Raw genomic sequence first — 12,625 nt, 5'->3', positions numbered from 1 at the left:
CGGGGGGGGGGGCGGGGACTGTTTTGTAACCTTCCTTTTCAAAAAAAAAATTATATGTGTGTATTGGGGGTGTTGGCAAGAACCACACTTTATTTTTTCTGGCCCTGTGACACCTACCGGGACCCAGAGCTGCGTGAGCATTCCCTTAGCTCACTCAGGGTTCTCAGTAGGAGCCCCCAGGGAGGTGGAACTTGGTTCTTGGCAGCAAGAGGGCTGGATGGAAAAAAAAAAAGAAAAGAAAACTCTGTGTATAAAGCATACACACAAACGCGTGCATGCACACACACACACAGATACAAATGTGTAAACAGATACACATCATATTCCACTACTAAAATTTCATAGAAGAGCAGTTAGGGGGAAAAAAGGTCTAAAAAAGCTCTAATGGGGGGTGGAAGGCAGTAATGAAAAGGGCTGAGGAACACTGCCTTAGCCCTATCTGTCTGGTAAAGAAGAGTGGGTGCTGGTATCATTGTTACAGTAGAGAGAAGAGAAGGAAAAAGTTACATTAAAACAACTTCAGTTTTCTTTATGAAGTTGGAGTAGTTGAAAGCAAAGTAAGGAGTAACAGGAGTCGGGATCTTGGGAGTGGAGAGGTTAGTCTGCTTCTGTGGGAGTAGAGGGGGCAGCGGACATCGGCCCGCCCCAACAAGTGGCGGTGTGGGTCTCCTAGGAAATTAAAGTTGGTGAAATCTGCCTTGTCTCTCCTTAAGGGCCTTCAGCTTGTCTCTCTCCCCTGCTAATGAAAACTGCATTTAGCTCACTGTTGAAGGGGAAAGCTTATTTTAAGGCAGTTTGTACTACGGAAAACATTTCCAGGGATAAATGAATGTTACTATTTTCCAGGGCACTTGGATTTGCACAGGGGCCACCCTCAAATGTGAGAGTAGTGGATGCTTATGTGCTAACACTTTAGATCAGCACTTCCCAGCCTGGGGCTTGAGGGCATGATTTAGCGGGTGTGCAAGAACGCACACACATCAAGAATTATCTTTAGACATAACCAAGAGTATCTCACAAACACAGGTACTACTGTGTTTTCACTGTCCTGCATGTGTCACTATAATGAATAAAATATAAACTAAAAGCATTACTAAATTTATAATACTTTGTTATTATGTATTTTCTCAAGCCACAAATACTGAGAAGTATTGCTGCTCCCGTATGTGGATCCTTATCCTGAAATGCCTGAGAACCGCAGAACTAGCTCTACCAGAAGGTCACTAGGCCTGTCGTGCAAATGGAACCCCCTCCTTCCCCTCTCCCCCCACAGGCCATTACACACAGGAGCCATAGTCAGAATATAGCTCCTTGAGAGTCTTGGGATTTGGGGGGGAACCCCTGGAGTCAAATATTTGGCACAGAACAGTATTTATTTGCCTTTTTTGTTCATGCACCACAGACAAACATCGCTTCCAAGTGATTTGTCAGGTGTTGAGAATGATTCACTGCCACTTAAAGTCTCCTCAGTGTTTAAACTTTTGTTGTCGAGTATCATTAGAAAGTGATCGGCCCTGACAAAGAGAAAGTTATTCTTTGGTTTTAGCCCCCTCCATCCTGCGGTGGTGACCGCTGTTTCTTGGTGGACCCCATGTCATCCACCCCTTCTTTGTCTTGGATGTCTAAAAATGCTTTTTTGCTACTGATGTACATCTTTTTTTCCTTTTATTTATTTGGTAGGAATTTGAGTAACAACAAGAGTCATTGTCAACAAGCCTTAAAGCAGTTTTTTTCTTTTAAAGAAATAATACATGCCCCGTCTAACCTTATTTACCCTGTACTCTGCACAGATAAACCAAAGATTACACAGCACTTTAAACCAGGCTGCATTATAATGAATTCCATCATTAGCACAGTTCAAATTAATGAAATTTTACTTTACTTTGGTTACAAAGGGACTAAAAAACACTGAGGAACTTAATGTGTCTTTGTGAATCTCATTCCTAAGGTGCGGTTTTTAAGACACAGTTTGACCTTTGGTTGCCTTAGGAGATTAAAAAGGCTCATGACTGTATTCTCTTTGAATGCATGTTTTCTATTGAGGGATTTGCTTGAGCTTTTGTGATTTTTTTTTTCTTTTTTTGCTAACTTGTTAAGTTTTTTACACCTTTATTGAATTGATGTACAATAAACTGCAACTATTTAAAGCAAACAATTTTATGAGTTTTGATACATGTATATAGCTATGAAATCGTCTTCGCCATCAAGAGGATGAACCTGGCCACTTCCGGAGTTTCCTCATGCCACTTTGTAATCCCTCCTTGCCCACCTCCTGCCCCCAGGAGGTAATCACTGGTCTGTTGGTTTGTTTTCTGTCACCATAGGTAAATTTGCATTTTCTAGAATTTCATGTAAGTGGAACCATACAATCTTTTTATTGTCTCGCGATATTGATGTGCCTTTCCTTTTAGTTCCAGTTCAGACATCATAAGAGATCTTCTAGAAGAAGAGGAAGCCTGGGAAGCATTACATAAGTGAGTGCTCGTCATCGACTAATAAACATGTACTTTGAGAAATTGTAATTCTACGCAGTTGATTTTCAAACAAAAGAATATTTGTGCTTTCTGACTTAAGAAAGTAGGAATTCACACACATTAAGGTAAAGATTTCCAGTTTACTGCTTGTTTCTATACATTTCTGCTTAGAGATGAAAGCCCAGTGTAGTAACTCTGGTCACTTGTCAGGAGTTGTCTTTCTAAAGACAAATTGTTCCAATGAGAAGTTCACAGTTTAGCCTTAAGCACTGGCTCAGAGTGTTAAGACTTTCAGTCCTTTCCTAGATGTTTCTGGTCATAAGACGTGTTTAGTGTAGAATAAATGCAGTTTGCTTCCTTCTTCTGTTAGCACTAGGAACCTGGGAAATGAGAGTGGTAGAGGGGACCTATTCCAGGTCCTACTGGTAAGTAAGGAGGAAAGTGACAAGAGTATTAGATTTTTGTGGATCTCACCTGCAGGAGTGATCTGCAGCACAACGGGGCAGCTTTGTTCCACTGTCACTTCATGATTACACGCCAGTAGGCCCTCGAAACTGCTTAGCAATTTTACTGTTTCTGTGATCATTTCTTTATCCTGTTCCTCACAGGGGTTATTGGAAACCTTGGCTCTTTCCAGTGGCTCCACCCCCAGCTCTAGATCTTTTCATCTTTGTAGAGAAAATAGAATCCACTATATAGTAGTTCTCATCTTTCCAACGCCAAGTGTATAAATCTGCTTATGTTTGTACACATTTAATTCCTCCTCCTGTGACGGCACCTGGGTGGCTCAGTCGGTTAAGCATCTGACTCTTGATTTCAGCTCAGGTCATGATCTCATGGTTCCTGGAATCCAGCCCCACGTTGGGCTCTGCCGTCATCATGCCAAGCCTGTTTGGGATTTTCTCACTCCCTTTTTCTCTGCCCCTCTCCCACTCATGCTTTCTCTCTCAAAATAAACAAACATTAAAAATATATATATTTCAGAAAAAGAAGAGGAAGAAAATAAAGGCTAAGAGAAGAAAATAAAGGCTAAGGCAGAGCCATCAACCAAGTGTTGGATGCCTGCCCCAGCACACACAGAGCCCCTTGGGTTTTGCCAGGGCTTCTGTGTTACATTGGCTCCAGATGTTTAGGGGAATTTCCTTCAGCTGACCACTGCACTCACTTAGCAGACCCATAAATGGCCACCCACACACAGCCGTGAATGCTGTGGTTACGGGGTTAGATAGAAGGTCACTAAACAACAATAGCAAACAGCAACGTCAGCAAACCTTGGGGAAGGAGAATCTGCTTTCCAGAGTTGCCACAGTATATCGTTTAAGATGTCCTGTTGTCAACAACAAAAAAATGGAAACGTACTAAGAAACAAACTGTGGCCTATACACAGGAGGAAGAAGTAACCAATACAGATTGGACTCAGAGGAAACTCAGACACTGGACTGCTAGACAGAACTTTAAATGAACTGGTTTGAATGTGTTCAGAGAATTAAAGGGAAGTATGGGAACACGTCTCACCAAATAGAGAATGCTAATAAAGAAATAGAAATTATTTAGAAAAAATAGAAATTCTGGAGTTGAAAAGCATAGCAGCTAAAATAAATTCACTAATGGGACAGCAGCAGATTTGAGCAGGTGGGAAAAAGAATCAGCAAATTTGAGGACAGATAAATTGAGATTACTCTGTCTCAGGAACAGAAAGAAAAAAAAGACAAGAATAACGTATAATCTCAGAGAACAGTGTCTCACTGTCAAGAATATCATATGTGTTATGGGAGCCTCATAATGAGAGGAGAAAGAGGCAGAAAGAATATGTATAGAAATGACTGAGAATTTATTAAATTTGACTTAAAGAAAAAAAATTAAACATCCGAGAAGCTCATAGAACTTGCCAGAGGTAGAAAATTGCGCAAGGATCAAGAGAGAAGCAGTTCATCACAAGGAATTTGGTAATTTTTCATCAGAAACCATGTAGGCCAGAGGCAGCAGAATGACGTATTCAAAGTGCTAGAAGAAAATGGCCCTCAACCAAGAATTCTATAGCAAAACTGTACTTCAAAAATGAAGGAAAAATCAAGGCCTTAGAGAACCAAAAACTGAGAGAATTGGTTACTAGGAAATCTGTCCTATAAGAAATACTAAAGAGAGTCTTTCAGGCTGAAAGGAAAGGACACTAGACAGTAACATGAATCCACATGAAAAATTTAGAGCACTAGTAAAGGTAAATATAAAGGTATAGGTTAATATAAAAGATGTAGTTTGTTATTGTGTGATTTAAAAGAGAAATGCACAAAGCAATAATTCTAAGTCTGTGTTGATGAGCAAACAGTGTAGAATGATGTAATTTGTATGACAGTAACAAAAAGGTAGGAGCAAGCAACAGAGCTATATATAGGAACAAAGTTGTGGAATACCTTTGAATTAATTGGAACTAGATTGTTATCAGTGAATAGGTTAATTATCCCCAGGGCAACCACTAAGGAAGTAAATTTTAAAAGAAATGACAAAGGAATTAAATGATAAACTAGATAATACAGACGAAAGCAGTGATGAAGAAATAGAGGAACAAAAAACATAAGACCTAGAAACAAAGTGGCACTCATAAATCGTATACATTGAGAATAAATGGATTAAATGTTTCAATTAAAAGGCAGAGAATGGCAAAATTGATTTAAAAACAAACCATGATCCAGGTATACACTGTCTACCAAAGATACAAAGACGCGAATAAGTTAAAAAGGATAAAAAAAGATATACCATGCAAACAGTAACTAAAAGAGAGCTGGTGTAGCCATAGTAATATCAGACAAAGTAGACTTTAAGACAAAAATTTTTACTGGAGGACAGAGAGAGAGACTTTTTTTTTCTTAAATAGTTTATTGTCAAGTTGGTTTCCATATAACACCCAGTGCTCATCCCCACAAGTGCCCTCCTCCATGCCCATCACCCCCCTTCCCCTCTCCCAACCCCCATCAGCCCTGTTTGTTCTCAGCATTTAAAAGTTGAGAAAGACTTTGTATAATTACAAAAAAGTCAATCCATCAGGAAGACATTATTATAAGCATATACACACTGGATGACAGAGCCCCAAATATATGAAGCAAAAAAGATAAAAACAAAAAACCTTAGAGTTAGATGAGAAAAGTGATGGGAAAGGAAACCACCTCAGAGTAACAGGAGCAAAAGCCCATCAAATAATTATTGTGGATGGCCCTGCCTCCACTCTGTTTATAGTCCCTTATGGGTGGGGAGCCAAACAGGCTAAAGGCAAAGTGAGCCTGTGGCTGTTTCTTTTTTTCGATCAGGTTTATTGAGGCTTGATAATAAAAATCACCACTTTTAGGTGTTCAGTTCTGTGAGTTTTGATAAACATTTATAGCAATATAGCCACTATTTACAACTGACATATAGTATATTCCCATCACAGCAAAACGTTGTCTGGGGCCCCTTTTTTTTTTTTTTAATGTTTTTTTATTTATTTCTAGGAGAGAGAGACAGCGTGAGCAGGGGAGGGTCAGAGAGAGAGGGAGACACAGAATTGGAAACAGGCTCCAGGCTCTGAGCTGTCAGCACAGAGCCCGACGCGGGGCTCGAACCCACGAACCGCGAGATCATGACCTAAGCGAAAGTCGGACGCTTAACCGACTAAGCCACCCAGGCACCCCTGGGGCCCTTTTGTATGCACTGTCCTTCCACCACTAGTTCCCGCGACCACTGATTTGCCTTCTATCCCAACAGAATGCTCTATCCCATTTTTCCAGAATGTTCTAAAATGGAACCATATAGTTAGCCATTTGTATCTATCTTCTTTCAGTTAGCATAACGCTTTTGAAAATCATCCATATTTTTCATCTATCAGTAGTTCCTTTTGATTGCTGACTGGTATTCCTTTGTAAGATTGTGCCACATTCAAAAGCTGATGGGCATTTGCGTTGTTTTGAGATTTGAGGGATTGTGAATAAAACTGCTGTAAGCATTTGAGTGCAGTTTCTTGTGTGGGAATAAGTTTTCATTTCTCTTGGGTAAATACCTTTTTGGTAATTACCGAGCTGGCGTTAGTGCATCATATGCTAAGTGTATGTTCAACTGATAAGAAACTGCCCACCAGCAGTGAGAATTCTAGTTGCTCCATATTTTGGCCAGTAGTTGATTATGGACTTCTTTTTTAAAAAGCCACTTTAATAGATACATAGCAGTATTTCATTGCCATTTGAATTTGCATTTCTTTAAAGATTAATGATACTGAACTTCCCTTCATGTGCATATTTACCATCCCTGTCTTTTGATGAAATCCTTCCTCAAATTTTCTGTCCATTTTTTAAACTGGTTTTTTACTTTTGAGATTTATGACTTTTTTTGTCAGAAATGTATTTTGCAAGTATTTTCTTCCACTTTGTGGGGCATCTGGGTGGCTCAGTCGGTTAGGCATCCTTCTTTGGCTCGGGTCATGATCTCACGGTTCATGGGTTCGAGCCCCACGTTGGGCTCTGTGCTGACAGCCAGCTCAGAGCCTGGAGCCTGTTTCAGATTCTGTATCTCCCTCTCTCTCTGAGCGTCCCCTGCTCATGCTGTCTCTCTCAGAAACAAATAAAACATTAGAAAAAAATTTTTTTTATATTTTCCTCCACTTTGTGACTTGCCTTTTCATTTTCCTGATAGTGTTTTTCAAAAAGCAGTTTTAAATTTTGATGAAATCTAATTTGTCATTTTTTTCTTTTATGTTTTGTGCTTTTTTTTATGTCCTACCTAGGAAATCTTTACCTAACCCAATGGTTTTCTATTATGTTCTGGGAGTTTTAGGGTTTACATGTAGGTCTATAGCCCATTTCAAGATAATTTTTATAAATGACGCACAATAAGGATTGAGGTTCAGTTTTTCTGTTTTACGTGTGGGTTTCCATTTTCTCTAGCTTTATTTATTGAAGAAACTATCCTTTCCCCATTTAATAACCTTGTGCCTTTATCAAAAATCAATTGGATATATATGTGTGGGTCTACTCCAGGCATCACTGTTTGGTTCAGTTGATCTATGTGTTTGTCTTTTCACCAATAACACACTGTCTTCATTACTGAAGCTTTATGTCTTGAAATCAACTAGTATGAGGCCTCTTTTTCCAGTTTACATCAGAATTATTCTTTGTGTTTTTAGTGTATGGATTTAACAAATGTATAAGACATGTATCCACCATTATACTCTACAGAGTAGTTTCTCTGCCCTAAAAATCCTTTGTGCTCTACCTATTCATCTCTCCTTCTCCCTAGGTCCCTGACAACCATGATTTTTTTTCTTTTTTTCTTTTTTTTTTTTTTTACTGTCTCCATAGTTTTGCCTTTTCTAGAATGTTGTATAGTTGGAATCATACAGTATGTAGCCTTTTCACATTGACTCATTTCACTTAGTAATATTCATTTAAGACTTCGTGGCTTGATAGCTCATTTCTTTTTAGTGCTGAGTAATATTCCACTGTATGGATTAATTACTACAGTTCATTTATCCATTCATCTATTGAAGGACATCTTGGTTGCTTCCAAGTTTTGGCAACTATGAGTAAAGTGCTGTATATTATGGTATTTTAATTAAAAAGAAAGCACAGGGTTTAGTGTGGACCTAAGTTTTCAGTGCAGTTGGGAAAATACCAAGGAGTGCAATCTCTGGATGGTATGGTAAGACTGTATTTAGTTTTGTGAGAAACTGCCAAACTTTCTTCTGGAGTGGCTGTGCCATTTTGCACTCCTACCAGCAGTGAATGAGAATTTTTCTTATTCCACATCCTTATCAGCATGTGTCGTTGTCAGTATGAATTTTTCTTCCTTAGAATTGTTTTCGCTATTCAAGCTTTATTGATTAGAAGTGGCGCTGAAGTTCCCCTGTGCCTAAGAGAGATGAAAGGCTGTCTATTCCAGTCTGGATGTGTTGCTGAACTTTGGGAAGGGATTTGATGGCTCCGCTGGATATAAGTGCCAGATTCACCACCCTGCCCTGTTCTATGTGGGAACGAAGCACCTGCATTGATTTTATGGGGTTGGATAAGGTTTATGATAGGAAAGCTAATGTGACCTTGGAGGTGGGGGCCTTTGGGCTAATTCATTGTACTATTGTTGTCTTTAAATTTGAATGTATGTAGGAATTGATGTGTTATGCACTTAGAGGTCCCCATCCAGTAAGTGCTAGAGCAGATTCTCTGATAAGGAAGAGCCTCACACAGGGAAGTGCTAGTCCCCTGCGTTCCCACAACCCTAGTGACCCCTCAGAGCCACAGGTCTTTATGACTAATGATTTTCCTGACGGGAGCCTCTGGCAAAGGGACGCAGGCTTCAGCCAGAGGCACTTTTGGGGATTGTGGACGTGTGTCCAGCCTAGCATAGCTGCCAGTCATACCCCTTTTGAAAAACAGCTCTTTGCTTGTTACTAGGTTCTTGTCGAAACTGAATGGCCTGGGGTGCCTGGGTGGCTCAGTTGGTTAAGTGTTACGACTCTTGATTTCAGCTCAGGTCATGATCTCATCCCACACTAGGCTCTGCACTGACAGTGTGGAGCCTGCTTGGGATTATTTCTCCTCCTCTCTCTCTGTTCCTATCCCACCTGTGCTTTTTCTCTCAAAATAAAGAAATAAACTTAAAAAAACTTAATAACCAAATGGCCTGGTCCGTGGAGGCTCTTAAGGACTGAATTGTGTTCCTCTAATATTCATATGTTGAAGCCCTAACCTCCAATGTGACTTTATTTGGAGACGGAACCTTTAAAGAGGTAACTAAGGTTAAGCAGACCATAAAAGTCATGAAGGCCACAGATTGGCAAATCCTCTGCGCTGAGACTAACAAGCCTGAAGGGTGCTAATTGAACCATCTGGGTCACTCATGAACATATCAATAATAAGGGCCCATTTTCCAAAGAGAATGACTGGAATTAATAATGGGCTGATGGTCAAGGGATTCACTCAACTCTTTATCCTCCCTGTAATCCACAGGCATCTAATATTTATATTTAAAAATACCAACTCCCTCCTCACCTTCTCCCAGTCCATACACCTTAGTAAGGAAGTTTGGACACTGAATGCTGCTGTCCCCAGAAAGGAATCATCTTTTGGCCACTTTCTGGGTAATGGTTAGGACAAAAAGCACGTTGGGGTTATATTTACCTATTTCAGAAACTCAGGGTTCCTTAACTATTCATAAGCATGATGCTTCTTTCTTTCTCCTAACAGCAACCACGTACTGGCCAGATTGGTACACCTTCTGGGTGGCAGTTTAGCCAAGAGAGGTCTTCGAGAATTTAGACTTAATTCTGGGCCAGCTTATTGGATTCACTTGCTGTAGTGACAGGGTTCTAGGTCAGGGATCAGCAAACTCTGGCCCATGGGTCAAATCTGGCCTGCTCTCTGTTTGATAAAGTTTTATTGGAACATAGACACATACATTTGTTTATCTCCTGGCTCTGTTTCTTTTCATGTTACAACAGGATTGCGTTGTAACAGACTATATGGCCCTCAGAGCACCAAATATCTGGTCCTTTACACAAAAAGTTTGCCAATCCCTGTCCTAAATCAAAAGTAGTAAGCACTTGGCTGAGTATACTACTCACTGAGTCCTCTTGCTCTGGAGCACATGGGTCAAAGTGGGGAACATAATGAGTCTCTGAAAAGTTTAATAAAAATGTTCTTATCCCTCTTACACTTGACTCTTCTGGGTCAAAGGACTGCGTGTGGGTAGGGGGTGATTGGAGAAAAGGTAAAGTTCCAGCTGAGAAAAAGGAACATGCTGATTTTGGGGGGTTGGAGAAAGCAACAATGTTGACACCTGGGGAGGAACCTCTTAGGCTCTGGGAGGTGCAGAGAGGGAGGGGCAGTAATGACCTTTGTCTTTCAGAGCCACCCCTGGAATATCTCTCCCATGTATGTTCTCCAGCTTTTCCCTAGAGCCTTTACCATATTAATCAGTTGCTGTCTTTCTCTTGGCTACTTTCTCTCTTGACACTGGACTCCTTATTACTTGTTTTTTCTTCTTTGTGCATTTTGCACGAGTGCCAGACATACAGTGAAGGGCCATAGATACTGAGTTAAAAATAGTGCTTATACCTGGAAACAGGCTTGCTTCTTCTGTTAGGCCATTCGTGTGGGGAATTGACGCAGGCTGGAATTTCCTTGTTCTAACATGAATGACCGTCAGTGGATATCAGAGGCATCAAGATCTTCAACCACTGGGCCACTTTTACCTTGTGCTTAGTGTGGGGGCTGGATTGTGGGAAGGTTTTGTTCACTGCTTTTGTTCCCGTTTACCTTTCAGCCTCGTCTACATGCCTGCATCCTAGAGGGGCCTGTCTTCATGTCCATACCTCGCCCTCAGCAGTTACTGTTACTCCCTAATAGTCGGTGCTCGGCTCCTGGTGGGGGCCTGCTCAGGCTCTCTCTTGTCTTGTTCCAGCTACGGTCTTGGGCAGGCCCTGTGTGCCTGGATCTTGGGGGTGGAGATTTGTCCTTCTCCTCTCTCCCAAGGTAGTCAGACTGCCTTGACCCAGCCTCTGCTTGGTGTTATTTGAGAGCATCAGCCCAAGATGATTTTCTGTCCTTCCTCTAGAAGTAGAGGCTTTTATTTCTACCATTTCCTCAGCAAGAAAGTACCTTTGCTAGTGTTCTTACAATTGATTTCCTGTCCTTCCCGCTCACGCAGATTGCTCTACCCTCTGCTCCTCTTCCATAGACAGTAGATCTTTGCCTGATTGCCATGGGCCGGTGAGATTCCCCCAGTGACTGAAAGCTTTCGCTTTGTAGAAGAGAATAGTCCCAGGAAGGGATAGGGCTTTCTGCCCGACCCATTCTGTGCCCCCATTCACCAGCTTTATCCTATGCCACCAAAGTGGGCTGTTCTCAGTCTCCTGCCCTGTTCCCAGTTTTTCTCAGGAGCATTTGGTGGAGGTTCCTGGAAAAGAGCTTCCATGTGCACGTGGCCTCTCTGTGAGTCAGGGTCCTTCCACACTAGCCTGTAGTTCAGAATTCCATCAGATGTTAGCGCATAGCCTCTTACCTGGTTGTACAGTAACCACCTTTCTCCAGTGCTGTGTCCAAAGTGAGATGTGACCCGTCTCTCTGGTGGGGCCTATCTTGCTTTCGAATTTTGTTGTCTTGGTTACCTTACAACCTCAGCCCTCAGACAGGATTACGAGAATGATTTCATTGCACTCTGACTTTGTCTTGTTAGGACAGAAGCACCTTTTTTTTTCTTCCAGTTTTCTTCATGTCAAGCAAAGTGTAAAGCTATTGTAGGTTTTGATTCAGAAGAAAGGGGTTCGATTCCTGCCTCTGTCACTTACAGCCTGTGATCTTTGCTAAGTCACTGTTTTCCCAGTTATAAAATGTGTTTAAAGATAGTAATAATCATTATTGTAATAGATGAGCCAGTGGAGTAGAGGACTGTGTGGAGGTTTCAATGAAATAGTGCACGTGAAAGCACGTGTTAACTAGAAACTGCTGTAGAAGAATCATGATCACTATCTTCTAAGGTGCTGTTTCCTTCTTTCTGTTTTCAGAAATGATCTTCAAGATGCAGAAATGAGTCCAAGGCACAATCGTCGAACAAGATCAGATGAGATTGCTGACATTGAGCCGAGAAATAAGCGGAACAGGAATTAGTGTGGGCTTTGCTGACTTTTCCAGTGTGGTGGGTGGCGTGTGCTGCTTTGGGTTGCCACGCAGACTTCATGTTCATAAATGCCCAAGTGAAGGTGTTAACTTCTCAATACGATGGGTAGCCGATTTTCATTCTTTTTTGTTATTCCTGGGAAAAATAAGTTACAGAACATCCTCACTTGGTCAGTTACCTCCCGTCTCTAAAACATCTCTCTCTAAAAATACATCCACACATCCGCCAGCTTTGCAGGGTACACAGACGTTTTGGCAAAGGAGTTTTGCGGGGTTTTGTTTCTAAATTTCAGGATGTCCTTAAGGCATTCTCCTTCTCTTCCGTGGAGAAACTTAACTTGAGAAAATGATTCTTTTCAACCTCTCTGCCACAAGGAACAGCTGAGGAGGTAAGAGCCTCTGTATTTCTGGAAAGGTGGGATGTCATAAATCACCTCGGGTGCGTGTCAGCTCCTAAAGCCCGGACGCCAGCATACCTGTCACAGCAGTTACGTGATAGTCGTTGCCCGAGTTTAATGT

The 12,625-nt window shown here is 41.3% G+C and overlaps 1 protein-coding gene across 1 annotated transcript in view; it reads left to right on the top strand.

Annotated features, from left to right (window-relative positions):
* RAD18 (RAD18 E3 ubiquitin protein ligase) overlaps positions 1-12,206 on the top strand; it is a 104,133-nt gene extending 91,927 nt beyond the window's left edge. Inside the window, exons 12-13 of the mRNA XM_077751482.1 lie at positions 2,412-2,474; positions 11,995-12,206. Coding sequence (XP_077607608.1) covers positions 2,412-2,474; positions 11,995-12,097 — 166 coding nt within the window. The 3' untranslated portion in view covers positions 12,098-12,206. The remainder of the gene's footprint in view (positions 1-2,411; positions 2,475-11,994) is intronic.
* The last annotated feature ends 419 nt before the right edge of the window (positions 12,207-12,625 follow it).

Source organism: Crocuta crocuta, unplaced genomic scaffold (genome assembly GCF_008692635.1).
Source record: "Crocuta crocuta isolate KB4526 unplaced genomic scaffold, BGI_CrCroc_1.0 scaffold69, whole genome shotgun sequence".
In the NCBI taxonomy this organism is placed as follows: Eukaryota; Metazoa; Chordata; class Mammalia; order Carnivora; family Hyaenidae; genus Crocuta; species Crocuta crocuta.
This window is presented reverse-complemented; position numbering and strand designations above follow the sequence as displayed.